The following is a 26,677-nucleotide window of genomic DNA, read 5'->3' as shown; positions in this document are numbered from 1 at the left end:
TGCTATAACTGGAGCCAGGTTTTATATATGCCATGTTCAATCGTTGCCATTATTTTCACTTTTGAAAAATTCCTAGATGTGATGACAAAGTTATGACCTTGGCTGTCAATGTGTTAAGATATGTCAGAGCTTCTGACAAATATGATAATTCCTGTAGGATATCAATCATTAATGCTATATCTTTTAAAAATTCCAAATTGAGAAGTCGGTTTAAAAAGCCCTTATATTTCTTGTTCGTTGCAAAATGCTTGCATAAAGCTGGGTAATTTCTCCACAAAGCAAGAGCTGTTTGTGAACTGCAAGCTGCCCATCGTGGTCCAAACACACGGCTGATCTTTAAAATTTTGATACCAAGGTCTTTTGCAATCGTATTTAATTCTTGTGGATTTTTTGGTGATTCATGATAAAAAGCATATAATTTATCCATAAATATTTCAAAATGATTTATTTCTTTAATGTTTTTTTATTGAATCGTCTAATGCTAAGTGTAAACGATAAGCACAATGCCAAATCACAATGTTGGGAAATTTTTGTAGAAGTTTGATTGTAACACCTGATTTGTTTCCTAACATTACACTAACTCCATCAGAACAAAATGTAATGAAATGATTTTTTATATAGTTATCAGAAAATCCATATAAATTTAAAGTTGCAATTATAGTATACATTCCAGGATCGTATTTTCTAGTTTTACAAGATTATTAAACAAGAAGAACAAGGGGCTCACGAATTTTAGAAAAATTTAACAAAGGGCTCGCACGAGCCCCTTATAGCTTACCACTGCCTGTAGCTCTATGATGATGGAGATTTAAAGTTTTTTCTGGTGCTGGTTTTCGAATTCTCTAATGACTGTTGCTTCGGAGATGTTGATAAGGATTGTCCACTATTTAGGGTTTAAAACGTCACACAGTTTTTCACTTAGAGTGTGGATAGCTGCATTTATTTTTGACAGCTCCACACGGGTATTGCTGATTTGCTCATGCAGTAGTACTAGACTAGCCCATTTGTAAATATATAAGGCCTTGGCCGAATGAAACTTGCTTTTAATTTTGACACAGTTCAGTATAGTATTAGTGTCTCAATACCTCTTTAAGAAGAAGAGGTGCTGAGACACACTAATGCCTTGGATATCCCTTCACACAGGATCAAATGGGGGGGAGGGAGGGAAGTGCTACACGGTAGCCGATACACTGAAATTGTTTTTGGAATCAGTAGCAGCTTTAAAATTCCCAGACCTCAACAAGTATGGCTGTATCAATTTACCAAAAATCTAGTAGACACTCATTTTAACATCAAATTAATATTTCTCTCTCTCTCTCTCTCTCTTTGTTTATCCAACAATAGATGGTGCCAATTAGGACTTCAGTTCCTTGTGGTGTCCAGTGCAATTTTTAAACTGAACCTACTGCTAAATTGTTGTTTTGTTTCTGTACAGAAGCAGCAGCAACAACAATTTAGTTAACTATGACAAACTGTTTTTGTGCTCTGAAGATGCTGGATATAATACCAGCAAATAAGTTAAATAAATATCAATTATTTTATTATTCTTGTGTTGTTAATTAATATCATTAAATAAATTAACACGTTCACTGCCAACTACGAGTATACTCATAGTTGGTAAACCAGCTACACAAGCCAGCTACGAGTATACTCGTATGACGCTTACCGTCGGCACCGAGATTACCGTACTGACCTTGAAGAAGTGAAAATGCTTGGCTTGTGGAGCTAGCATCAAAACTGTGTATTCTCATAGATGGTATATGCTCTGTACAAGCCAACTACGAGCATGCTCGTATGACGCTGACCGCCGGCAACGAGAGTACCGTACTGACCTTGAAGAAGTGAAATTGCTCGGCGTACGGGAACAGACTATGCCGAAGTAGCGTGGCAGCGAACGTGTTAACATGCAGCTATTTAATGCACACAGAGCAAAGCATTCTGATTTCTTACCTATACTGACATCTTGGAATCTGACACATTTGTTGGTTTTGCTGCTGTTATTTCTGTCCACCTGATCTTCATTCAGATTATTCTTGAATTATTTTTGAATGAATAACTATACAGTTGAGTTGCATGCTATCTGGCTTGTACACATAAAAGACAGTACTGCCAAAACTGTTTGATACACTAAGCACATTAAGTGCTTTATAGGCTGTCTACTCTCCTGTGCACATCCCATTCCTTATGAGACTACTATTATATAAATGATGACCCTTGATTTTAATGTTTGATTGTGCTCAATACCCAGCCATATAAGAGTCAAGGGAAATGAGACTGCATATGTAGCTACTGTTTGTCAGTACTTTATGCAGACTACAATCGGTTAATAAAAGCACAATTAACAGAACAATGGCAGACATCCTGGCATGAAGCACTAAGAACGAAATTTCATGAGATTAAGCCTGATCACAAATATTAGTGGTTTAGTCTATATAGAATCAGAAGAGAGAACATTGTACTTGCTAGGCTGCACATAGATCATTGCCATCTTACACACCCTTATCTGTTGAAGACTGATGACTCACCTTTATGAGAAAAATATAACGCTCATCTTGCCATATCCCATTCTTCACAAGAACATGGGATATGTGTTCTCTTGAATGAAATGCCATGAACCCTCCACCCCTGAAATACAGTTTTCAAGGGTGGAGGGTGCATGTTAGCCCACCTTTTGTAAACAAAAATGTAATGCATACATAATTTTATCATCATCATTTACCAGTGTCAGTCCAGTACACTTCTGGATGAAATCTTTTCCAAGATGATTCAAAACTCTGTCAGTGGCTTTTCTTACGTATGTCATTCATGCAAATCTGATGACATCATTAATCCACCATGATTTTGATTGTCATTGTGGTTGTTTTTTTCTCCTGCAGAATCCAGTCTACTATTTCTTTTGTCCATCATTGATATTGTCTTTAAGCAATATGTCCAGCACATCATCATCATCAAATTCCTGCCATGTACCCTCAAGGGGTGCACAGGATATGATAGTACTACATGAAAAATTTACATCATTACTAATTTCCTATATACAATTTTCCTCCAAATCAGTCTGTTACTTGTCAAGACTCCAACATTATCAAATCTTATATTTCTATCTTCTAAGGCACTTTTTACTGTATCTATCCACCTATATCTTGGTCTTCCTCTGGGTTGTTTTCCTGCCAACCTGGCAGAGAACACTTCTTTTGGTAATCTTTCCTCACCCATTCTGTTAAAGTGAATATACCACCTGAGATTAGCTCTACTAACACATTCCTGGATGTTGACAAATTCAAGTTCTTTCTTAATATCCTCATTTTTAATATGATACTGACATTGATGCTATCTGTTCGTGCCCCTGATCTTTCTCAGGACTCTCATATCTGATGTTTCTAGTCTCTGAACACAGTCTTGTATACAGCTAATTTAGTGTTCTGACTAATTTCTCTCTTATTCCATATGAATTTATTCAATTGACTTTCTAAAATGCCAGCTTTGTTGATTCTGTTGTCTATTTCCATATTTAATTTACCATCTTCAGTAAAAATCGTGCCTAAGTAGCTGAAATGTTTTACTTGTTCCACAGGTTCTCCTTTCACAATGCAGTTGACATTTTCAATGCTTCTGCCTATTTTCATTGTCTTGTTAATGCTGACCTTCATACCATATCTATTACAACATTATTCAATTTAATAAGGGAATCTTGCAGACTTGTAGCGGATTTATTTAGAAGTATAACATCGTCTGCATAAAGCAAAGAGCTGACATTAACATCACCAATTTTGATATCAGGTTTAATACCACTTTCCTTCATAATGTGATCCATATAGCACATTGCCACTTCAGATGTTTCACTCTTTCTATGATGTCAATGACTTTGATTTGATTTCTTATCCTCCTTTTGTGATCCTGTCTTGTGGTACCAAGCTTACTTCTTTCCATACTAAATTGCTTAAGTTTTGAATTTCTTTTGCATTTAGTGTTTGTTTCACTTTCATATGTCAATATAACAAGAATACATTTAAAATGTTTCCATTTCAAGCATTATAATAATTGGCTCTTTTGAATAGTAACTGCAATTTTTCAAATGCTTTCCACTCATGCATATTTGTACATCTTATAATTTCTTCCATGATATTTTGATCCATTGAAATCTATTTTTCTAAGTATATGTAATGATGATTTCCCATGTTCAATCATTATTGATTTTTATTATTTCTGGTTGTACGTAGCTATTGAACATATTTTGGGTCTTCTTTAAGTTTATCTTTAAGCCAGCTGTTTTGCTGGCTTAAAGGTAAACTCCAAACTGCTAGCTGTTTTGCTAGCAGTTTGGAGTTCATGGATACAAGGCTGTAATTCTTGTGCAGTTAAAGATAACTATGTCATCTGCAAAGCATAAATGGCTTAAATATCTTCCATTTAAGCTATTTAGACCTTTTTCTTCCCAAAATAGGCATGCTGTGAATAGTTGGGTCAACTGTTCACAGCATATAAACAAGGCGACACAATTGAAATATTGTGTCCCCTTGTCTTATGCCTCTCTGTATTTCCATAGTAGAGATGTTTCCATTGAAATGAATTGTTGTTATTGTATTGGTGTATGCTGATTTGATGGTCCTGATATTATGGATCCTCTACTTGCTGGTTTTGTGATGCTGTAAATATTGCAAAAGTTTTTTCAGAATCAAAGACTTTCTCATAATCAATAAAACCAAGACATAATGGTAGTTGGTATTCATTACACTTTTAATAACCTATTATATATACAATTTGAATATGGTCCATTATGCTAAAGTCACTTCTGTGAAAGCTGCCTGTTCTTTTGGTTGTGCAAGGTCTAAATTTGACAAGGACTATGATCCAAGACCTTTGTAAGCACTTTATAAACCAACAACAGTAGGTTGATGGGTCAGTAGGTCTTCAAGTCTTCTACTTTGCTTTTTTTTTTGTATGTGTGTCAGAATAAGGGTAGCCTATTCCATGCTCTTGGTACATCGCCTTTTTTTTTTGTCCAGATTCTGTAGATCATTTTTCTGCCTGCTTTTAAAAGTTTAACCATGACTCCATCCTTGCCTGCGGCTTTTCCATTTTGAATGCTTTGGAGCTTCAGATAACTTCTTCTGGTAGAATTTGTGGCACTTCAGTTACTTCATAGTTGTCTTCTTCTTCTTCATTTTTATCACTCTGATATAATATTGAGTAAAATTTCTTAATCCAAAAATTAAGGATGAACTACAATTTTACTTGTATAGAAAATATTTTCATGACTAAAGTCAAATGTGGACATACATTTATTGCTAGCATACTAATACATTATATTACACAAAGAAATGTGTTATAAATTTCATACAAATTAAATTGTAATACATTTTTCGCAGAAGTTACAAATTTCCTAAGAACGTACTTATAGAATTAATGTACAGTGCTTACAGAAAAGTATGTGAAGAGACATTTCAATATAGAATATGGCCTCCCAAACTCCAATAACAGCTCTTCCAACATTGTACTATGCTTAGCACCAAGTAATTCAGGAGATCCTGAGGCAGACTGGCTCATTCCTCCTTCAGAGCAAGAATAAGACCTTGTTTGTTTTCTGAAGAGAATTATGAGCAGCAGTGCATCTCCTTATTGGGTTCCAGACATATTCTATGGGATATTGCATAAGTTCCATTGAAGACATGAGAACAACATATGCCATACATTATAATGTAAGCACTGAATCTGTATAATGCATATTTACATATGTTGTAGAAAGTTTTTTCATTTGGTTATAGGTTAAGTTAAACTTGCCAGGCAATTATATTCTTTTTGAATCCTTTATCCAGGTGTAATTAACAAAGTTCATGAATGAAGTATCTTCACACATAGGCTACTTAATAGAGGCTAATGATTAATTGCCTTAATATCTCATAATGCAAAGCACACATCCTTTTGGATGCATATAATGATTATGCACATCCTTTCAGATATGTATTTGTAATTATGAGATAAGGCAATTAATGTGAAGTCAGTAACCATTATATACACGTATCCTAGTTGCGAAGATATACTTATGTGCAAACTTTGTTTGTTGAACACTTGCATAAAGGATTAAACAAGAATATAATTTCATGACAATTTTAATTTAGTATATTAATAATGCTTTATATTTTCTCAATGATGCTGATGAGGAATGATATGATTATTCAGTCATAAGAAAAATACTAATTTTAATAAAGGAATGCAAAATATATTATTATTGCAAATGTTTTTGTGAGGGGGGGGGGGAGTTATGTGCTGTTTTTATATTATTTTTTCCTTGCAGCTGCTGGGGCTACTGTAGTTTATCCAATTGATTTGGTTAAGACAAGGATGCAAAATCAAAGGACAGGATCTTATATTGGTGAACTGATGTACAGAAACAGTTTTGACTGTGCAAAAAAGGTAATACGTCATGAAGGAGTTTTTGGACTGTACAGAGGATTAATGCCACAGCTTGTTGGGGTTTGTCCTGAAAAAGCTATTAAACTCACGGTAAGCAAATGCTTTTAATAGACAGCTTCCATATTATTATTATTATTTTCTTTTTTCATTGAAAGAATGACAGTATATTGCACCCTTCAACTGGAAAAGTCCTAAGTGTGATTCTTGTCTTTATAAGAGGAATCTTTATATGTGCTTTTTCATTTGAAGGTGAGTTAGCCAGTCTCATATGGAGTTAGCATGTATTTTTCTTCTGGAAACTCAGGATTTTCATCCCAGGTACAGGCAAATTCAGAATACATGAATTTATAGACAAAAAAATATTGTTAGTGGTGACGATTGGCAGTAGATGGCATTAATGGTATTTGTGTGTAGCTGTGTGTATGTGTGTAGCAGAGTGGATTAGAGTGTCCTCCAGTGATGAGTCCTTGGATCCCTTGGAGGTGTCATGTAGTAATATTTATTTTATTTATTTATTATTTTTTTTGACAGAGGAAAAAAGTTCTAACTTTTTCAAATCAATTAACTTAAATAATTTTTTCCTTTTGAGATAGCAACCAACCTCTCAGTGGTACCCCCCCCCACCCCCATTTATCTTAAATTGTTACAGAATTTAATGTATTTTATATTTGCATCTAAAATAAATATGTTGCTATGGCTACTTGCAAATTATTTAAAAGTATCTTTTTATGTATGATTATGATTTGTAATCTGTAAATGTCAATTTGTATAATTGACATTTATTATTATGGTGATGATGATCTGACCCTCCATGGATTTAAAGGACTCATCACCAGAGGTCTATACTCTGACTTGTCAAGTGATCATCGATCCATGCCTTGAAACATTCATAGCTGCTGCTGCACTCACCACACTGTCAAGTAATGCATTCCACTCACCAATCACTCCATGCAAAGAACCTGCTTCTTACTCCCTTGCTCACACCCTCCTGATATCAGGTCATTCCAAAAGTAATATTGTTTTTTATGCTGTACTTGTTCAAACATGTCTCAGCTTGTCTGAACATGAATTTTTAAAGCTTTATAAGTACTGCTAGGCTTAGGCAGCCTCATTCTAAGGAATTCCACCTTTCAAGAACATCATACATAAGTTATTGTTTAAATAACTCTTTTTACTATGGAGGTCAGTGAAGAGCACATCTTGCTTTATGAGTTCAAAAAAGGTAACAGTACTGCTAACACTGCAAAAAATGTGCAAGAATTGTATGGCAATAAAGTTTTGAATGTGCAAAAGTGCCAGCGATGGTTCCAAAAATTTCGACAAGGGGACTTTAGCTTGAAAGACTCCCCTTGCTCTGGGAGCCCATCTTCCTTTCTCTCTCCATAATGATATGCTGGAAGCCGCTATTGCAAGAAATGCCCATGCAGCTGTTGAAGATTTAGCAAAAGATTTTATTCCTCATCGTTGATCATCCAACGGCACTTGCAAGAACTTGGAATAGTTTCTAAGCTTGGCAAGTGGCTTCCTCATGAACTGATGAACAACAAATGAAGAGAGCGCTGCACTGCTCTTCATTCTCGAGAGGTTCTCTCTGTTTTTGAGTCATGTAGTCACCGGTGATGAAAAGTGGATGCTTTACAAGAATGTTAAGCACCAAAGGCAGTGGGTTCATTTAGGGGAAACAGATTAAACCTCGGCCAATACAAGACCTTCACCCTCAGAGGGTCTTGTTAAGCGTTTAGTGGGATATGGCTGGTATTGTACACTGTGAACAACTGAATCAATTGAATGAAAAGCTGAAAGAAAAGAAGTGTTCTCCAGTCAGTCAAGAGGGTGTTGTTTTTCACCATGGCAATGCAAGTCCTCATAGTGCAAGAATCACCTGTACCAATCTTGAGGAACTCGGCTGAGAAAAGCTTCTACATCCTCCGTACTATCTTGCTTTGATTACCACTTATTTCAAAGTTGCAACATTTCATTAATGAAAAACAGTATGATACATTAGAGGCAGAAATTGAGCCTATGAAAATTCTTTGCCTCCAAGCCTCCTGAATTCTATAGAAATGACATTATGAAGCTTTCACAACGTTGAAAGAGCGTTATTGATTCAATTGGAGAATATATACTTGATTAAATTATCAAGTGATTTATCTTTTATATCCTTTCAAAACTTAATGCTATAATTGACATTACTTTTGGGGCCTGATATGGTTCTGTCCTTGCATTCCTCTACTCTATGAAATATCTTCACATTAACCTGGTAACAACCCTTCACCAATATGTCTCAGTCATATCCCCTCTCGTTCTTTTATTCACAAGACTCTGTAAGTTGCATTCTTTCAATCCTCGTACCTGACATTCCATAGACCTGCCACTAACTTAGTAAATCTTCTCTGGGCCTTCTCCATTAAATTCTCATCTTCCTGAAAACCAGGTGAACAAATCTGTGCATAGTAGTCCATATGTGGTCAGATCAAAGCCTTACAGAGGAGGAACATAACTTTTTTGCTTCTACATGTCAATGTCCTCCTCATTATTGCCATAATCCATTGGGATGTTCTTACAATTTTGGCAATCTGATCCCTAATCTTCAAGGCTTTGTCTACCACCACTCTCAGATGTCTCATCTCTTTCACCTCCTTCAGAATTTCTCCATTAATTGTATACTCTGCAAACTAACCTTGCACTTTGCAGCATTAAACTGATAGCTCCAATCATTTGACTATTCTCGCATAGTAAATTCGGATCCTCTTGCAAGGCCACAACATCTGCTCTACTTCTCATAGCCTTTCCCAACTTTGCACCATCACTGAACATCTGCATATTTCAAATTAAGAGTCCCAATGTCATTAACATACAAATTAAACAATAATGGTCCCAAAAAGATCCCTGTGACACTCCACTAGTGACCTACCTCTTTTGGGATATCACGCATACATATACAACTTACTAGTCCGTTATCTAATCTCATCAGTCTGTCAAAGGCCTTTGAAAAATCCAAGTACACCACTCTATATGCATCTCCTTTATCGAGTGAATTTGTCACCTTGTTGTAATACATAAGCAGATTGCTGAAACATGACTCCCCGTCCTCCAACAAACCCATTCTGACCATCATAAAGAATACTGCCATTAGCAACCCTTCTCCGAATCCTAGTCCTCACCAACTTCTCTAATACTTTAACAACAATCCAGACACACAGACTGGCTTGTAATTTGTAGCCTTGGTCTTATCCCCCTTTTGTGAAGTGGAACAATTTTCCCCACCTTTCATTCATTTGGGACTCACTTTATTGCAAGCCTCTTGTCAAATAGTTGTGCCAAAAGTGCCATTAATTTCATAGGGTATCCCCTCAAGACACATGATGATATACTGTCAAATCATATTGCCTTATTAACATCTAGTTTAATTAATTCCTCATATACTTCCTGCTCATTCATTATCAGTCCTTCCTCGGCCATAGCCTCTACATTCCAGGTTCTCCTCATGTTTCCTTCATGAGGATGAAACACACTAATGAACTGATCATTGAATTATTCAGCTATATTCTTTGTGCTGGCTACCAGTCTGCCAGTTTCATCAACTGGTATCATCCTCCCATAGTCGTTTTTCCTTCTACTTGCCACATATTGAAAAAACTCGCTAAGATTTTTTTTTTTAGAAAATACAAGCTTGATTGGCTAATTTTTTCTCATACTCCACTTTTGTTGCCTTTACCAGCCGAGTCATTTTCCTAACCTTCTCTTTGTACTCTTTATGCAACTGATCATTACCAATATTCATCTTGTGTTACCTCCACAGTGTCTTCTTCTTCTTCCAGATTTCATGCTTAATCTCTTCATTCATGTATTTTACTCCTACCTTCTTTAGCCATTTCACCTTTGGAATACACTCACACATTGTTGCTGTTAAATAGCTCTTGATTGATGCCCATATGGCATCTATATCCTTCCCACTCAACTCCTCCATATTATAGCTCCCACTTATCTCCTAAGCTTTCCATAATCACCAGCCTTGCAGTTCTTTATAGAAGTTCTCATGTGACTGGCTGTAACCCATGTGTGATCACTTCATTGTCACTCTCTCCAACCAGGGGAAGATTAGCCACTCACAATTACATTCTCTGATGATATAATCAGATCTGACTCTTAACCCTCGTGTGCCCTCCATTACATACCACCTAAGATTGCTGTCCCTTAAGAACTCAAGAAATTCATTCACCTTATTCCCTAATGCTATCTCTTCATTTCAATCAATATTGCTGTTGTCTTCACTTTCTACATTCCCTGTCCTGTAGCAACACCCCACCACATATCTCATTCTGTAAACCTCCACTTCACACCATGCTACTTTTTTCTCCTTGTATTTCAACATAATTTCCCTGTCAGCAGCACTCCCCCCCCCCCTCTTGTCTTTATGTCCTCACAGAAAACATCATATTTCTGTCAAGATGTTATTCTTCTTCAGTCATGTTTTACTTATTCCAACTATTTTCAGGCACTTAATCATGCAACAATTTCGTATCCATCATTTCTGACACTCCTGGCATTTATAAATAAACATAATTCATTTTTTGGTCTGTAGCCAGTCCTACTGACACTGTCTTCCATCTGTTGCTTCTCTTCATCTGCTCCTGCTCATCGTTTTCTCTATATAGCCTCCCATACTCAAGCTCCCATGTATTCATGGCCATTCCATTCCTACACTGGCCATCCACATATGTGCATTCATTACCACTTTTAGATTATTATGGTCAATGCTGGTGACTTGACTCAGCATTTATAATAAGTTCTTTGCTATTAGGGACAATAAAAATGTTTAATTTTGAAATTGAAATTGTTTAATTGCAATTTCAATTTTTTTTTCAATTTTCAAATTTTTATTGCAATGAGAAAGAAGCATCATATACTTTTCATACTATTCTGTTGATTTGTAACTTATAAAGAGACAGAGAGAGAGAGAGAGAGAAAGGTCAACTAAAAAAAAATATACTGTAATGCTCTTAATGTTTCAGAAGAACATTTCATCAAACATCTTCAGTGGTTATAATTGATATTATAACCACTGAAGGTATATTCTTACAGATGGTCTACCTAAAAATGGTTATTAGCAAGTTATTTTTATGCAGTAATGTTATATTCCTAAATAAATCCAAGAGAGGTCTACAGGATTTACTGACCAAATTGAATAAATGCTGTAATAAATTTGGTAGGAAAATCAGCATTAAACGACAAAGACAATGAAAATAGGTTCTCCATTCAGAATACAGTTGATGTTTTCAATGTTTCTGCCTATTTTCATTGTCTTTGTCTTTTTAATGCTGATTTTCTTCCCAAATTTATTACAGTCATTTATTCAATTTGGTCAGGAAATCCTCTCGACTTCTCTTGGATTTATTTAGGAGTATAACATTACTGCATAAATTAAGAGCATAAATTAACATCTTCAATTTTGATATCAGGTTTGATGCTGCTTTCCTTCATAATGTGATCTGTATTGATGATGAATAACAGTAAAGATAATTTACACCCTTGTTTCACACCTGACTTATCATCAAACCATCTTCCTGTACTTCCTTGAATTCTAATTGCTAATTTACAACTCAAATAAGGACTATGTATTGCTTGATGTAATGTCCCATGTACACCATATAACTGGAGCATTTTGAATAACTTTCCTCTTGGTACCTTTCTGTATGCCCTTTCCAGATCTACAAAATTTAAATGCAGATCTTTGTTACAATGATCATGTTACCAGATCCCATGATTTCTCAACTATTTTGATTAAAGTGAAAAACTGACAACCTCTGTTTGGCCTGAACTCAGCTTATTCTTCACCAAGCTTCCCTTTCACAACTTTCTTAGCAATTTCTCAAGAATACTTGCATAAATCTTACCAGGAACACTCAGCAGAGAAATTCCTCTGTATTCTCACAGAAAGTTTTAATTCCCCTTTTTTGTAAGGGAAATAAAACTATGAGTGCTCTACTCCAATCGTCTGGAATTTAACCCTCTGACCTTTCTTTCTAAATTATGCAGTGTAGCACTATAATACTTTTATACCTCCATATTTTAGCATTTCTGGTTGAATATACTCAATTCCAACAGCCTTTCTGCATTTCACGATTGTGAAGCTTTTTCTACTTCAAAATACAGATATATATCCCAGAATGGCATTCCTGTTGAGATTTTCTACCACCATGCTGTCACTGCTTGTTTCATTTAGCAATGTTTCAAAGTAATTACTCCATACATCAAGAATATCTTCAGTTTTCTTGTCTCCTTTATCATCTGTAATTCCTTTTCTTCCATTTGATGGACAGGGAAACAAGGAGGTTCAGGGTGGACTGGGGAACACAATGTGAGAAAGGTGGATCCTCCAAAAGGATGTGAATGCATGTGTAGACAGGAAAGGAAGAGGATGACCTGAGATTAAGAGAAAACAGTTGGATTTGAAGAGGGTTCTAAGATGAATAAGGAGAAAGGGAAATCGCATTGAATGAGTGGTGTCAGTAGAACTAGCTATAGATCCAGAAATGAGCTGCTGTGTTTGTTGAATCTGGAATGTTGAATATACAAATGCTAGAAGTGTAAGAAACAAGGCAAATGAAATGGTTGCATTAATTGAGTTCTGTTCACCCAAAAATTGTTGGAATAAGTGAGACATGGTTGGATGAGGACGACATCCTGACAGGAATAGAAATGGATGGGTATGATGTGTTTCTTAAAAAGAAAGGGTTAAAAGGGAGGGAGAGTGCTATTGATGATAGAGAAAGAGTTATGTTCATACAAAGTAGAGATGCAAGAGGGAAATAATGCCAGTGGTTTTGAGGCAGTATGGTGTGAGATAGAGGTGAATACAATGAAAGACTTAGTCAGATGTTATTATTATTATTATGTGACACCTCCAGGGAGTCCGAAGACTCATCTAGGGAGGGCTTCTAGTCTACAACTCTCCATCTCCACCACTCAATCCACTAATTACAACAAACTGCAACTACCATCATCATCTACAACAATGGCATCTACTTCCCACTACTAACACTAGTATTATCATAGTTGATCACAAACATCCATACCCACAGCGGGATTTGAAACCGCAGCCTTTTTTTTTGGGTGGAGACTGGATACGCTAACCACTCAGCCAACCAGGCTGGCAATGTTATGACTAAGTATTTCATTAGCCAAGCAAATAAGAAAAGGTGATCATTATGGATGATTTTAATTATGGCATTATAGAGTGGGACGATGAGATAACAAATGCAAGTAAAGAAAATGAGGTTTTGAGGAACAAGTACCTTAGACAGTATGTAACAGAGGGCATACAAGAATTGAGTGTCTTGGTTTTGATCATCTCATCAGAGGATATAATTATGAGTTGTCCAAACACTCTCCAATTGGTGAGAGTGACCATGAAGTGATTAACTGGGTGGTTGCCAGTAGTGTGAGGACCTCTGTAAGAAAGGGTATATGTGGAACTACAAGGGTGGAGATTATGAAGAGCTCAGGAGACAGTTTGCAGGTGTAGCATGGAATGAGGAGTTAGCTGGTAAAGAGATCAGTGCAGCTTGGGGGATATTCAAAAACTATCTAGTAGAAGCAATGTCTAAATGTATTCCAAGGGTCAGAAGGTTAAATAAGGTAGGTGTGAAATGGATGAATGAAAACATTAAGCATGCAATACAGAGAAAAAGGGCATTATGGAGGGAGCATAAGAGAAGTGGTAATAACCAGTTTCATGAGGATTGCAAAGGCCAGGCAAGGCAGGTGACTTGGTCGGTAAGGGTAGCAAAAGTGATGTATGAGCAGCAGTTAGCTAATGAAGCCAAAACGAATCTTAGAGTTATTTTGATATGTAACCAACAAAAAAAAAACACACGTGATTATGGAAGGATAACATTGATTGTAGAAAATGGTATAAGGACAACTGTTGCAGAAGATATAGTGGAGACACTTAATGAGCAGTTCATAAAGGTCTTTCATTCTCATGAATGCGACTTCATGGAGAGATTGAGAGCAGTTAGTGATGGGGAGGAGAGACTGACTATAAGTGAGCAAGAGGTGTATGAGGAGTTGAGCAAACTTGGTGTTAATAAGGCTGTGGGATTTGATAATATATCACCATGTATTCTGAAGGAATGTGCCAGGGAGTTGACATCTTCCTTGACATATTTTTTTAATATGAGTCTTGCACCGGGTCAAGTTCTAAAGGAGTGGAAGGAGGGCAAGATTGTGCCGCTTCATAAGGGACATGATAGAACTCAAGCATCAAATTATAGGCCTGTCTCTGTGTCAGGTGTTGTGGTTAAGTTGTTGGAGAAGCCAGTGAGAACTAGGATCCAGAATTGGGTTGATAACAATGGTATTATCTTTGATGGACAGCATGGATTTGCTAAACGGAGGTCATGTTTTAGTAATCTACTTACTTATTACAATAAGATGACTGCTTCATTGGAGAGAGGAGAGGGATACACAGTAATATACTTAGATTTTGCAAATGCTTTTGATAGATTGCCACATGATAAGGTTGATAGGCAAACTAGAGTGGATAGGATTGGATATTAGATTAGTGTATTGGATCGGAGACTGGCTTTCTGATAGGTATCAGCAAGTTGTGTATGGAGGAGCAATGTCCCAGAAGAGGAAAGTCACTAGTGGTGTACCCCAGGGGTCTGTTTTAGGGCCATTACTGTTTAACTTGTATGTTAATGATATTGACAAAGATTTGGATGGTGATATTCAGTTGTTTGCAGATGATGCAAAGTTGGGATGAACTATGAAGAGTAGAGAAGATGTTGTGGCCTTACTAGAAGACTTGAATAAATTGAGTGAATGGGCACAGAAATGGGGATACGAGTTCAGTGTTGCAAAATGTAAGGTTTTAAAATTTGGGAAACAAAGATGGGATGTAGAATTTACACTTGGTTGGGGATGTATTGTCAGAGGTGGAGGAAATAAGAGATCTTGGGGTGATAGTGGATAAGGATCTGAAATTTAGGGGACACGTTGACAAAATTGTGAAGACAACACAAAGACTTCTTGGAATGATGCAGAGGACACTGACTTGTAGAAGGGAGATTCTTTTGCCATTGTAAAAGTCTTTGATTAGGCCACACATGGACTGTTCAGATATGGTCACCTGTTTTTCAAAAGGATGAAGAGATGTTGGAAAGGGTCCAGAGGTGACTGATTAAGATAGTTTCTGACCTCTAGAATGTTGAATATGAGGAAAGATGCAAGTTACAGAGTCTTGTGTATAGGAGGAAGAGGAGAGATATGGTAGAGACTTACAAGTTAGTAAGAGGTTTTTATAGGATCAGTGTTGGAGAGGTTCTACAGAAAACAGTTGAATATCAGGGGAAAAACCAGAGGTCATCCCTGAAAGCTGTATAACAAGATGTGAGCAGGGAGGTAAGAAGCAGGATTTTTGCATGCAGAGTTGTGAATGATTGGAATGCCTTGCCTGAGAGTGTGGTGTCTGCAGAGAATTTGAGTGTGTTTAAGGCACAGTATGATGAGCTATGTGTATGATAAAAGGACCTCCTAGATGAGTCTTCTTTGACTCCATTGGGTCCATGGGGGTGATAATAATAATAATTTCCAAACTTTTTTCCTCCAGAATATTTTACCAACTCCTGATATGTATTTTCTGTGTTTTTACCAAAGTCTTCCAGTGAGTTTTTGTTTAGTCGATCTTACACAGTGCTTTGCTTCTTACATTTTTCTCTTTATTCCCTAAGAGCAAAATCTGACTTGTTCGTCAGCAACTTTTGATATGCTTTCTTCTTTTCCTTGACTGCCTCTTTAACTTCCACCATGATTTTTCTATCCTTGCAGATCACCTCACCACGTGCTTCTCTGGCAGAATTAAGCAAAGTTTTCTTTAGAATGTGCCACTGAATCTCCAAGGTTTGTTTTTGTTTTCAAACTTTTTAAGTTTTTCTTGAATAATGTTCATGTATCTGTATCTACAGTTCACATCTGATAGCTGTTCAACTTTGATTTGTTTCAAAACTTTGTTATACACCCTTCTTTTCAATATGAAGTTCAAATTTGTCTTGCTCAAACACTAAATGGTGATGATGTCATATTTCAAATCCTGTACTCTTGTGTCCTGAACCAGTGGGAAAATATCGCTGTGGACAATAACATAGTCAATGAGACTTTTCTTATTCCTTGCATCTTCTCTCCATGTGAATTAGTTCACATTTTTATGTTGGAACGTGCTAGTAATAACTAGGCCATGTTCTCAGAAGAAATCTAGCAGGTAGTTAACATTATTATTAGATTTTTATTTTCTCCAAATTTTCCTCAAACATTCTTATATGCCTGGTAATCATTTTCTACTCTGCTGTTTAGAACTCCAACAAGGACTAAATTTTCTTTTTCTTTGTATCAGCTGCCTTCTCTTAATGCCTTGAAAAATTCCTCCTCTTCCTTCGTAGAACCTTCTGTGGGAGCATAAGCACAAATAAGTTTCATTGTCTGTTCATCTCCCCATGAAAGGTTGTCTTTTTTATTTTTTCTTGTGCAGTGAATTGAGATGTCATTCCATTAACTGTCTCTTCATTTTAGCATCATCATGGTGAAACCATGCTTCATCACCTGTGTATGACTATGCATATAACAGAAAAGCATCCTGTCTCGTTCTCATACTGTTGGAGAAGTTCCATGTAGATGATTTTTGGGGTTCTTTATGATCATTACTCAGTATTTTTGGGAATCCACCATGTGATAACTTTGTTGTAATTAAGGTCATTATTGGTGGTATCATCAGCAACAGTTTTTTTCTTAACTTCATTGCACGATTTGCAAGTGGTGACATCACAGCCCTTCTTGATCAGTGCATAATTGCAACTGTTGTTGTTTGGTGTTCTCGCTGTCACTGACCATTCACAATTCATCATATACATTCCTTCCTATTGTGATGAGTGGTGACATGCCATTTTAATTGACTGCCCTCATTTCATCAATGAGCACCATTACTATTTTAGTCATATTCATAATCTGCCTGAGTCCTTGTACACCCAGGCAGATTTCATCAGATTCATCAAGTGTTTTTATAAATTTTTACTGCATATCAATAACTGTTGATATGCAGAATGAGAAGGAAAAACGATCACAGTAAAATGAAGTTAATGGATGAAAGCGGTAGAATGGTAACTGCTGCAGAAGAAATTGTTGAGGTATTTGGTGATCAATTTATGAGTATGTTTCATCCTGATCAGGGTGCAATCATGAGAATTTAAGTGTAGAGGACATACAAGGAGATGGCTTAATTGTGAGTGAGCAGGAGGTATTTGAGGAAATAAATAAGATTGATGTCAACTAAGGTGATAGGATTCGATGACATATCACCACACATCTTAAGGGAATATTGGCAGTAACATTGGCATGCTTTTTTAATAAAAGTCTTACAACAGCACAGGTTCCAATCTATGCAAGAGGCGAGTCCTGGACCAAAAGATGCTGTGGTCAGTTTCAATCCCATGTTGAGCTCCAGACTTTTCAGGTTTGTTGTGAAGAATGGAGGATTGATGTTCTTGGATTCTTTTTTCAAGAGAACGTCCAGTCTGTCCAAAATAGGAGAGATCACAGTTGCAAGGAATTTGATAAACTCCAGGAAGAGATAAAGTTGAGCGTTTGTCTTTAGGAGAAGGAAAATGAGAAGACAATTTGTTAATAGGTGAATACGTAGCTGTTAAATCATATTTCTTTAAAATTCTTGCAATAGGTTCTGAAATACCAGAGATATAAGGAATAGGCGCTCGACGTATTGAAACTTTGTTGTTTTGTGGAGGATTATAAGAATTGAGAAGATGTTTCATACTTAGTGATATAACATCATGCGGCGTGTTCTATTTTTAACGATCTATTGTTAGTATTCTAGCTTGTATTTATTTTTTTAAAACTTTTCTTGTAATACCACTGAGAATGGTCTGCTATTTCCAGACCGAAATATTTGGTTAATTAAATATTTTTCTTGTGTTTATGTGCATATATCATTCAGTCTTATGTCACAAGTATCCTTAAAATAGCTAAAAGATGGATTGTTTTTTCTAATTGTAACTTGGATACTGCCAGGATTACTATATCATCTGTGTATTTGATGGTTGATGTTTCTTCCATTTATGTTTATACCTAGCCTGGTTGGCTGAGTGGATAGCGTATCTGCTTTCCAGCCAAAAGGCTGCAGGTTCCAATCCCACCGTGGGCATGGATGTTTTTGATTGTCTGTGGAAATACCAGTGGTGGTCGGCAATAGATGGCGTTGGTGTAGTTGTGATCAGTTGGTCATTGAATAGTGGAGACAGAGTTGTAGAGCAGGTACCCTCTCTCGATGAGTCCTTGGGACTCCCTGGTGTCAAATAATAATAATAATGATAATAACATCCTTGAATGTTCTTTCTTGTGATTTTATCAGTTTCTTTTATATCATTTTGTTCTAGATATTTATCAGAACTTTCAGTTCCCCACCCACACACACACACACAATGTTATCTATGTACAACCATTTTTACATGGGGTTGACCTTAAAAAGGTGAAATGGAGAGATTTGTAACCACAAATACTCTCTTAGTAATATTAGATTTCAAATTACCAGCATTCCTAGACACGAAATATAGTTTGTCAGCTAATGAATACAATTTCTAAAAGCTGTGTAAAATTTGAAATATTAGTATTATGAAAGTAGTTAAAGGAAAAGTAGTTAAAGTTAAAGTAGTTAAAGTTTTAATTCTTTAGTCATAAAAAGACTACATACACATGAAAAATGTCTAATTTTCTTAATAATTAGTGTACATACTATTTTATAGGTTCCATTACTCACTGAAACACAAGTATAACTTAATTAAATTACAGGAATCTACTGTTTAACTCAGGGTTTCTTAAACTATTCCTATGACGGAACACTTCACAAATCCTGAAATTTTAACAGCACCTTGGTTAGTCGAGTATCATCGGTCGCGTATTCAATGTAAAACTAAGTGCACACTACAACGTTGCTGGGCTGTAGCGCATCGCATTGATTTTGCTTGTGACCACACGTTTCCGAGAATAGTATCCCCTCTACTTCACTCGTGCCCAGACATGTCAACAATGGGCAGCTGAATCAAGGCCAGCAGGAGCTGGCCTTAATAGCAGAATCCACATGCAAAGTGAGGAGTGCTTGATTTTCAAACATGTTTGAACTTGTCACAGCATTTAAAACCATTCCAGGCTCATAATAATTTTGATAATTTTTCACACAACACTTATTCACTTTCTGCGGAACATAGTTTGGGAAATGCTGGTTTAACTGATCACATTAAAATTCAGTTTGCTGTTCTGATAATTAAACTATACTTACATGGTTCTGTATCAGAAGTTGGTTGACATGCGTGAGTCCATTAATTGAATTTCAGATAAATGATATACTGAGGTGAAAGGGAAAGGTGGGGGAGAGACTAGGGTCATATAGACTAGTATATATGACCTGTCCGAGATTTATAAGTTCCAAATCCTAATGTGGTCCCTTCCTTCACACTTTCTTCCACCTACAAATTAGCCACATTCTAAGCTGCCTCCCAAATCACACTTCCTATATATATATTTAACTTCTCCACCTTAAAATTACATTAAAAACCTCGCTTTCAAAAAATTCTGACCTAACCTCTTTGACTTAAGATAATTCCATATCTATTCAGTTTACTTGTAAAAATAAATAAATAAAATAAAATAACTGCTGAAGATTCATTAAGTTCCAAATACCACCATGATTACATTGAAGAAAGAATTCTCCTACCTACAAATTATTATTATTATTATTACCATCCTACCGACACCTCCATGGAGTCTGAAGACTCATTGTTGGAGATACAATCTATCCACACAATCTATCATACCTCTTTTTGAACCCATTAACATGCAGAGCATTACAACTGACTGTGGCAGATCATTTTACTCATTCACCACTCTCAGCAAAAAATCTAGGCCCTCACACCCCTACCAACCACACCTTTATTCAACTTCCAGGGATGACCCCTTGTTCTGGTCCCTCTAGCCAAGAGCTAAAACATTTCCCCTGTATCTATCTTACAAAATCCTTAAGCAACTTAAATATTTCTATTATATCCCGTCTTTTTCTCACATCGACCAATTTCTGCATTCCACATGCCTTCAATGTATCCTCATAGGTTTCATTCCACAGGCTGCTCACCATCATGGTCACATGCCTCTGAATCTTCTCTACTGCTTCTTCATTCCCAAGAAACCCAGGGAATCAGACTTGAGCACAGAAATCCAGATCTGGGTGTATCGAGGTATTATCAAGGTCACCTGTTTTTGCCTTAATTCTGCCCATCCATATATTTTTGGATGGGAAGAATTTTATTCACTTTTTGATATCTGTCCAGCAGCCACCCTCTTATTCACTTAACCAGTGTCATATCCATCCCCATTTTTCTAATTTGCATAACAGTATTCCATGTGGTATTCTGTCAAATGCCTTTGTAAAATCATCATCTAGCCATTAAAATAATAAAATGTAGTAAAATATTAAGGGGGATGCTTAAGGGTCAAAGATATATAACTGAGAGGAGACCTCCACATAACCTTTAAAGGAATGCGGAGAACCGACCAGGGCTTCTGACCTAATGTCCTATCCTCACCTTCTCGTGGTGCAACCCTGTTGGGTATCTACTTGGATACTGAACAAATGAGGATGGGCTGGCAATTTGGGATTTAGCCGATCAAATTGTATTCTTATTGGTTAAACCAAAATAAAAAATGATGGTACAACATGACAAAATTTCATGCTGGCTGGGACGTTGCCCTGTTAAACAAGGCCCCCGGTTGTTTTCGCCAGGGAACCAGGGTGAACAGCGAAAAGTCAGCTACTGGAACAAATCTGAAAACAAACCCCAACTCAACATCACCAGAGTTAAAGATCGATACTATCAATGTAAGAAGCCTGAATGGCAAAGAAATGGTGCTAGTTGAGGAATTAGATAAGTACCAGATCGACATAATAGGGGTGACTGAAACAAAAAAGACCAAAACTGGTGAGATCTTTCTGAGCAATAAATACAAAATGATATATTCAGGCAATGACAATCAAGGAAAAGAAGGAGCAGCAATAGTATTCAACACAAAATACGAGGCTAATCTTCTTGAATGGCAGTCAGTCTCAAGTAGAGTAATGTGGGCAAATATGAGAATAGGGAACTGGACAAAGAGACTTATTTGTGCCTATGGTCCCACAGAAGGTTTTACTAAGGTAGTGGAGGAATTTTTTGATGCTTTAGAAAAAGCAACTGACACAATGAAAAAGGATAAGTTGGTCCTTGTTGGGGATCTAAATAGCAGAGTAGGAAATGATTGTGAGACATACAAAAATATTTTGGGAAAATTTGGAGAAAAGAGCAAAGCTAATAATAATGGCAAATATCTGTTGGATTTCTGCTCAGGACATGGACTGGTTATTACTAACACCATGTTCCAACATAAAAATGTGCACAAATTCACATGGAGAGAAGAGGCAAGGAATAAGAAAAGTCTCATTGACTATGTTATTGTTGAGAGTGATGTTTTCTCCCTGTGCAGGACACCAGAGTGTACAGAGGATTTGAAATTGGAAGTGATCACTATTTAGTCTTGAGCAGGATAAAATTGAATTTCATATTGAAAAGAATAACATGTAAGAAAGTTTTAAAGCGAATAAAAGTTGAGCAGATCTCAGATGTGAACTGTAGACTAAAATATACAAAGATTATTGAAGTAAAAATAAAAGAGTTTGAGAACAGGAACCAAATCTTGGTGATTCAGTGGCAAACCTTGAAGAAAACCTTGATTGATTCAGCCAGAGAGGCATGTGGTGAGGTTGTCTGCAAAGATAGAAAAATCAGAACTCCATGGTGGACACAGGAAGTTAAAGAGGCAGTGAAGGAAAAGAAGAAAGCATATCAAAAGTTCCTGTCAAATAAGTCAGCTTGTGCTCTTAGAGAATACAGAGACAAATGTAAGAAAGCTAAACACTGTGTAAAACTAACTAAACAAAAGTCATGGGGAGGACTTTGGCAAGAATATAGAAAATAATATCAAGGTGGCAAAATATTCTGGAGGTTGTTGAAGAAGCTTAGGAATGGAGGAAAGAGTGCTGTAAAAGGAGTTAGAGATGATAAAGGTGACATAAAAACGGCCGAAAAAGATATCCTTGAAGTATGGAGTAATTACTTTGTAAAACTGCTAAATGAAACAAGCAGTGATGACAGCACAGTGGTAAAAAAACACTGACCAGGCATGCAGTCAGGAATAATATCCATACTTGAAGTAGAAAAAGCCATCAAAGGCTTGAAATGTGGAAAGGCAGCAGGAGTAGATGATATTTGACCAGAAATGCTGAAGTATGGTGGTATAAGAGTCTTACAGTGGCTGCACTGCATAGTTCAGAAAGCCTGGACAGGGGAACGAATTCCCAATGATTGGAGAAGAGCTCTCATAATACCCATATATAAAAAGGGAAATAAAATTGCATGTGAGAATTACAGAGGTATTTCCCTACTGAGTGTTCCTGGCAAGATCTATGCAAGTATACTTGAGAAACGGTTGAGAAGAATTGTGGAAGAAAAGCTTGGTGAAGAACAAGCTGGATTCAGGCCAAATAGAGGCTGTCAGGATCAGATCTTCACTTTATGACAAATAGTCGAGAAAGCATGGGAATATAACAAAGATCTGTATTTAAGTTTTGTCGATTTGGAAAAGGCATATGAAAAGGTGCCAAGAGAGAAGTTATTCAATACGCTGCAGTTATATGGTGTCAATGGGGCATTATATCAAGCAATACTTACTCTTAATTTGAGTTGCAAGTCAGCAGTTAGAATTGAAGGAAGTACAGAAGATGGTTTAATGTTAAATCTGGTGTGAGACAAGGATGTACATTATCCCATCTGTTATTCATTATCTATATGGATCACGTTATGAAGGAAAGTGGTATTAAACATGATATCAAAATTGCAGATGTTAATGTCAGCTCTTTGCTTCATGTAGATGATATTATACTTCTAAATAAATCCGCTAAAAGTCTGCAAGATTCTCTGACTAAATTGAATAGCTGTTGTAATAGATATGGTATGAAGATCAGCAATAAAAAGACAAAGACAATGAAAATAGGCAGAATCATTGAAAATGTCAACTGTGTTGTGAAAGGAGAACCTGTGGAACAAGTAAAACATTTCAGCTATTTAGGCACGATTTTTACTGAAGATGGTAAATTAAATATAGAAATAGACAACAGAATCAGCAAAGCTGGTATGGTGGGAGGTCAATTGAATAAATTCATATGGAATAAGAGAGAAATTAGTCAGAACACTAAACTAGCTGTATCCAAGACAGTGTTCAAACCAGTTTTAACTTATGGATCTGAGAGCTGGGTCAGAAGTAAAACACTTGACCAAAGACTAGAGACTGCAGATATGAGTCCTGAGAAAGATTATAGGCGTGAACAGATGGCATCAATGGCAATATCATATTAAAAACGAGGATATTAGGAAAGAACTAGACATTGTCAGCATCCAGGAATGTGCTAGCAGAGCTAATCTCAGGTGGTATGGTCACTTAAACAGAATGGGCGAAGAAAGATTAGCAAAACAAGTGTTCTCTGCCAGGTTGGCAGCAAAACGACCCAGAGGAAGTCCTAGATATAGGCGGATTGATACGGTACAAAGTGCCGTAGACGATAGAAATATAAGATCTGATAACGTTGGAGTCTTGATAAGTAATAGACTGATTTGGAGGAAAATTGCAGATAGGAAGTTAGTAATGATGTAATTTTTTTCATGTAGTACTATCATATCCTGTACACCCCTTGAGGGTACATGGCAGGAATTTGATGATGATGAAAATACTAAGCCATGACTGACCATTCACAAAGCCATGTTGACCCTCATACAGTATCATATTTTTATCTACCATTTTTGTATTCTCTTTTTTACCAATTTTTCTAGTACTTTTACCACCAATCCTGAGATACTGATAGGTCTATAATTTGCTATTGCAGTCTTAGTACCTACCTTATGCAAGGGAATTATTTTGTCCTTTTTCCACTCCCTTGGAACTCTATCAGAGCTTAGACTTAAATTAAACAGCTTTGTATAAGGCATTGCCAGTTTCCTTCTACATTCTCGCAACACCCTAGCTGATATCCCATCTAATCCCACAGCTGTATTTACATTGAGATTCTGCACTATCATGAGAACCTCCAGTTCATCCATCTCTGTTCTTGCATTAGTGTCTGTCACATGGGTTAAAGCATTAACCTCGCTTGGATGATATACTGTTGCAAAGTGGTCACTTAGTAACTCTACTATTTTGTCTGCTTCTGTCACCTCATGACCATCGTCACTCATTAAGGTTAATATGAGTTCATTAAGGTTAAAATTCGCAATTATAGAGGCTATAATTGCGAATGACTTTATGCGTGGGTTATGTATGACGAGTGGTGTGGAATTTGTGGATGTGTGGAGTGAGTTTGATGGGCGAAAGGATCTATATAAGATGGATGGCTTGCATTTGAATGGTTACAGTGTAAGACTTGAGAAAGTGTTGCTGAATGTAGTGGATGTGCAAATTCAGGGAAACTAGATTTGTTAAGGGGGGGAGTAGAGATACAGTCCTTATGGAGGCAGTTGAATGTAAGAATGAATATAATGGTAATTATTTTCTTGAGATGGTAATTATCACAACTTTTTAGCACGTGGCAGTGAATTTGAGCTGTGCAGAAGAAAGTGATTTTTAATCGGTGAATAGTCCGCTTTTTTCCCCGTTTTTCTACGTTTTTGAGTGCTAAATTGTTTCTCTGAATACGAGTGTACTTCAGTGGTTGTTTTTTGGAAGTTAGTTGCTGTCGCGATATAATATATTTTGGTACCGTCGGATTCGAACGTGTAACGGTGGAAGACAAAACGAAGCTAAGTTACTGTATTTAGTTATATTTCATTTTATTTAATTATATTTAGTACTTATTATTATTATTATTTATTATTATTATTATTATTATTTTGACACCTCCAGGGAGTCCAAAGACTCATCGAGGGAGAGTGTGCCGACAGCATCGAACGATTGGTCCCCTTCCAACTACTAACCGCGCTCAAACTTACTTAACTGAGCCATTAGTAGCAGAGGCTCTACCAATCGACCAACCTTTGTTGGTCGATTGGTAGAGCCTCTCTACCAATCAGCCACTCTACCAGTCTATAGCAGCACCCAATACAAATTGGGTGCTGCTATAGACCAGGTGATGGAAAAGATAGTGGTGACAGTATGCACAAGCAAATAGAAGAAATGGGTGGAAGGAGGGTGATTATTATGGGAGATTTCAACTATGGTCGCATTGATTGGAGTGAGGAGAGGACACACGGGAGGAAGGAACTGGATTTTATGCGGTTATTAAGGGATAACTATCTGCGACAGCATGTAATGGAAAATACTAGGGGTCAGAGAGTGCTTGACCTAGTAATTACATCTGAGGATTTGGCTGTAACAAATATGACCACATTGCCACCAATCGGTGAGAGTGATCATAGGGTCTTAACTTGGGAGGTGGCTAAAGGTGTAGAATTTTCAATTAAGACAGGGTACATGTGGAATTATCGGGCTGGAAAGTATGACAAGCTTAGGAGTTTGATTGGTTCAGTGCCATGGCATGTACAACTGCAAGGACTAGAAGTTGATAGTGCATGGGAGGTAGTTAAGAAGTGCTTGCATGAAGCAATGGCTGACTGTATACCTAGAGTCCGAATATTAAATCAAGTAGGGGTTAAATGGATGAATAACACCATTAAGCTTGAGTTGCAAAAAAAGAAACAACTATGGAGGGAATTTAAGGAGAAGGGTGACCGGCAGGCACATGAACGGTATAAAGCACAGGCCAGAAAGGTGACGAGTGTGGTAAGAAAAGCAAAAAAGGATTACGAAAGAACATTGGCCATGCAGGCTAAAGAGAATCCTAAACAGTTTTTTAGATATGTAGCAAGTAAAAGGAAAAAGGTACATGGCAGATTGATTTTAAAGAATGCCGATGGTAGGGAGGTAACTGAATCAGTTGAGATAGTTGAGTTACTGAGTAAGCACTTTGCTAAAGTATATCATCCAGGTGGTGACATTGCAGAAACGAATAAACCAGTAGATTATACGGGAATTGTGGTTAATGAAGTGGAGGTGAGTAGTCTATTGCATAACCTCAATGTCAATACATCTGTGGGATTGGATGGTATACCAGCTCGTGTTGTAC

General features: G+C 36.8%; 1 protein-coding gene across 1 annotated transcript in view; it reads left to right on the top strand.

Annotated features, from left to right (window-relative positions):
- aralar1 (calcium-binding mitochondrial carrier protein aralar1) overlaps window positions 1-26,677 on the top strand; it is a 510,219-nt gene that overhangs the window by 357,468 nt on the left and 126,074 nt on the right. Inside the window, exon 12 of the mRNA XM_090405723.1 lies at window positions 6,293-6,501. Coding sequence (XP_090261849.1) covers window positions 6,293-6,501 — 209 coding nt within the window. The remainder of the gene's footprint in view (window positions 1-6,292; window positions 6,502-26,677) is intronic.

Source organism: Typopeltis vanoorti, chromosome 15 (assembly GCF_054136105.1).
Source record: "Typopeltis vanoorti isolate ZY-2024b chromosome 15, IOZ_Tvanoo_1.0, whole genome shotgun sequence".
Taxonomy (NCBI): domain Eukaryota; kingdom Metazoa; phylum Arthropoda; class Arachnida; order Uropygi; family Thelyphonidae; genus Typopeltis; species Typopeltis vanoorti.
Note: the sequence above shows the minus strand (reverse complement) of the source record. Positions and strands in the feature narration are given on the sequence as shown.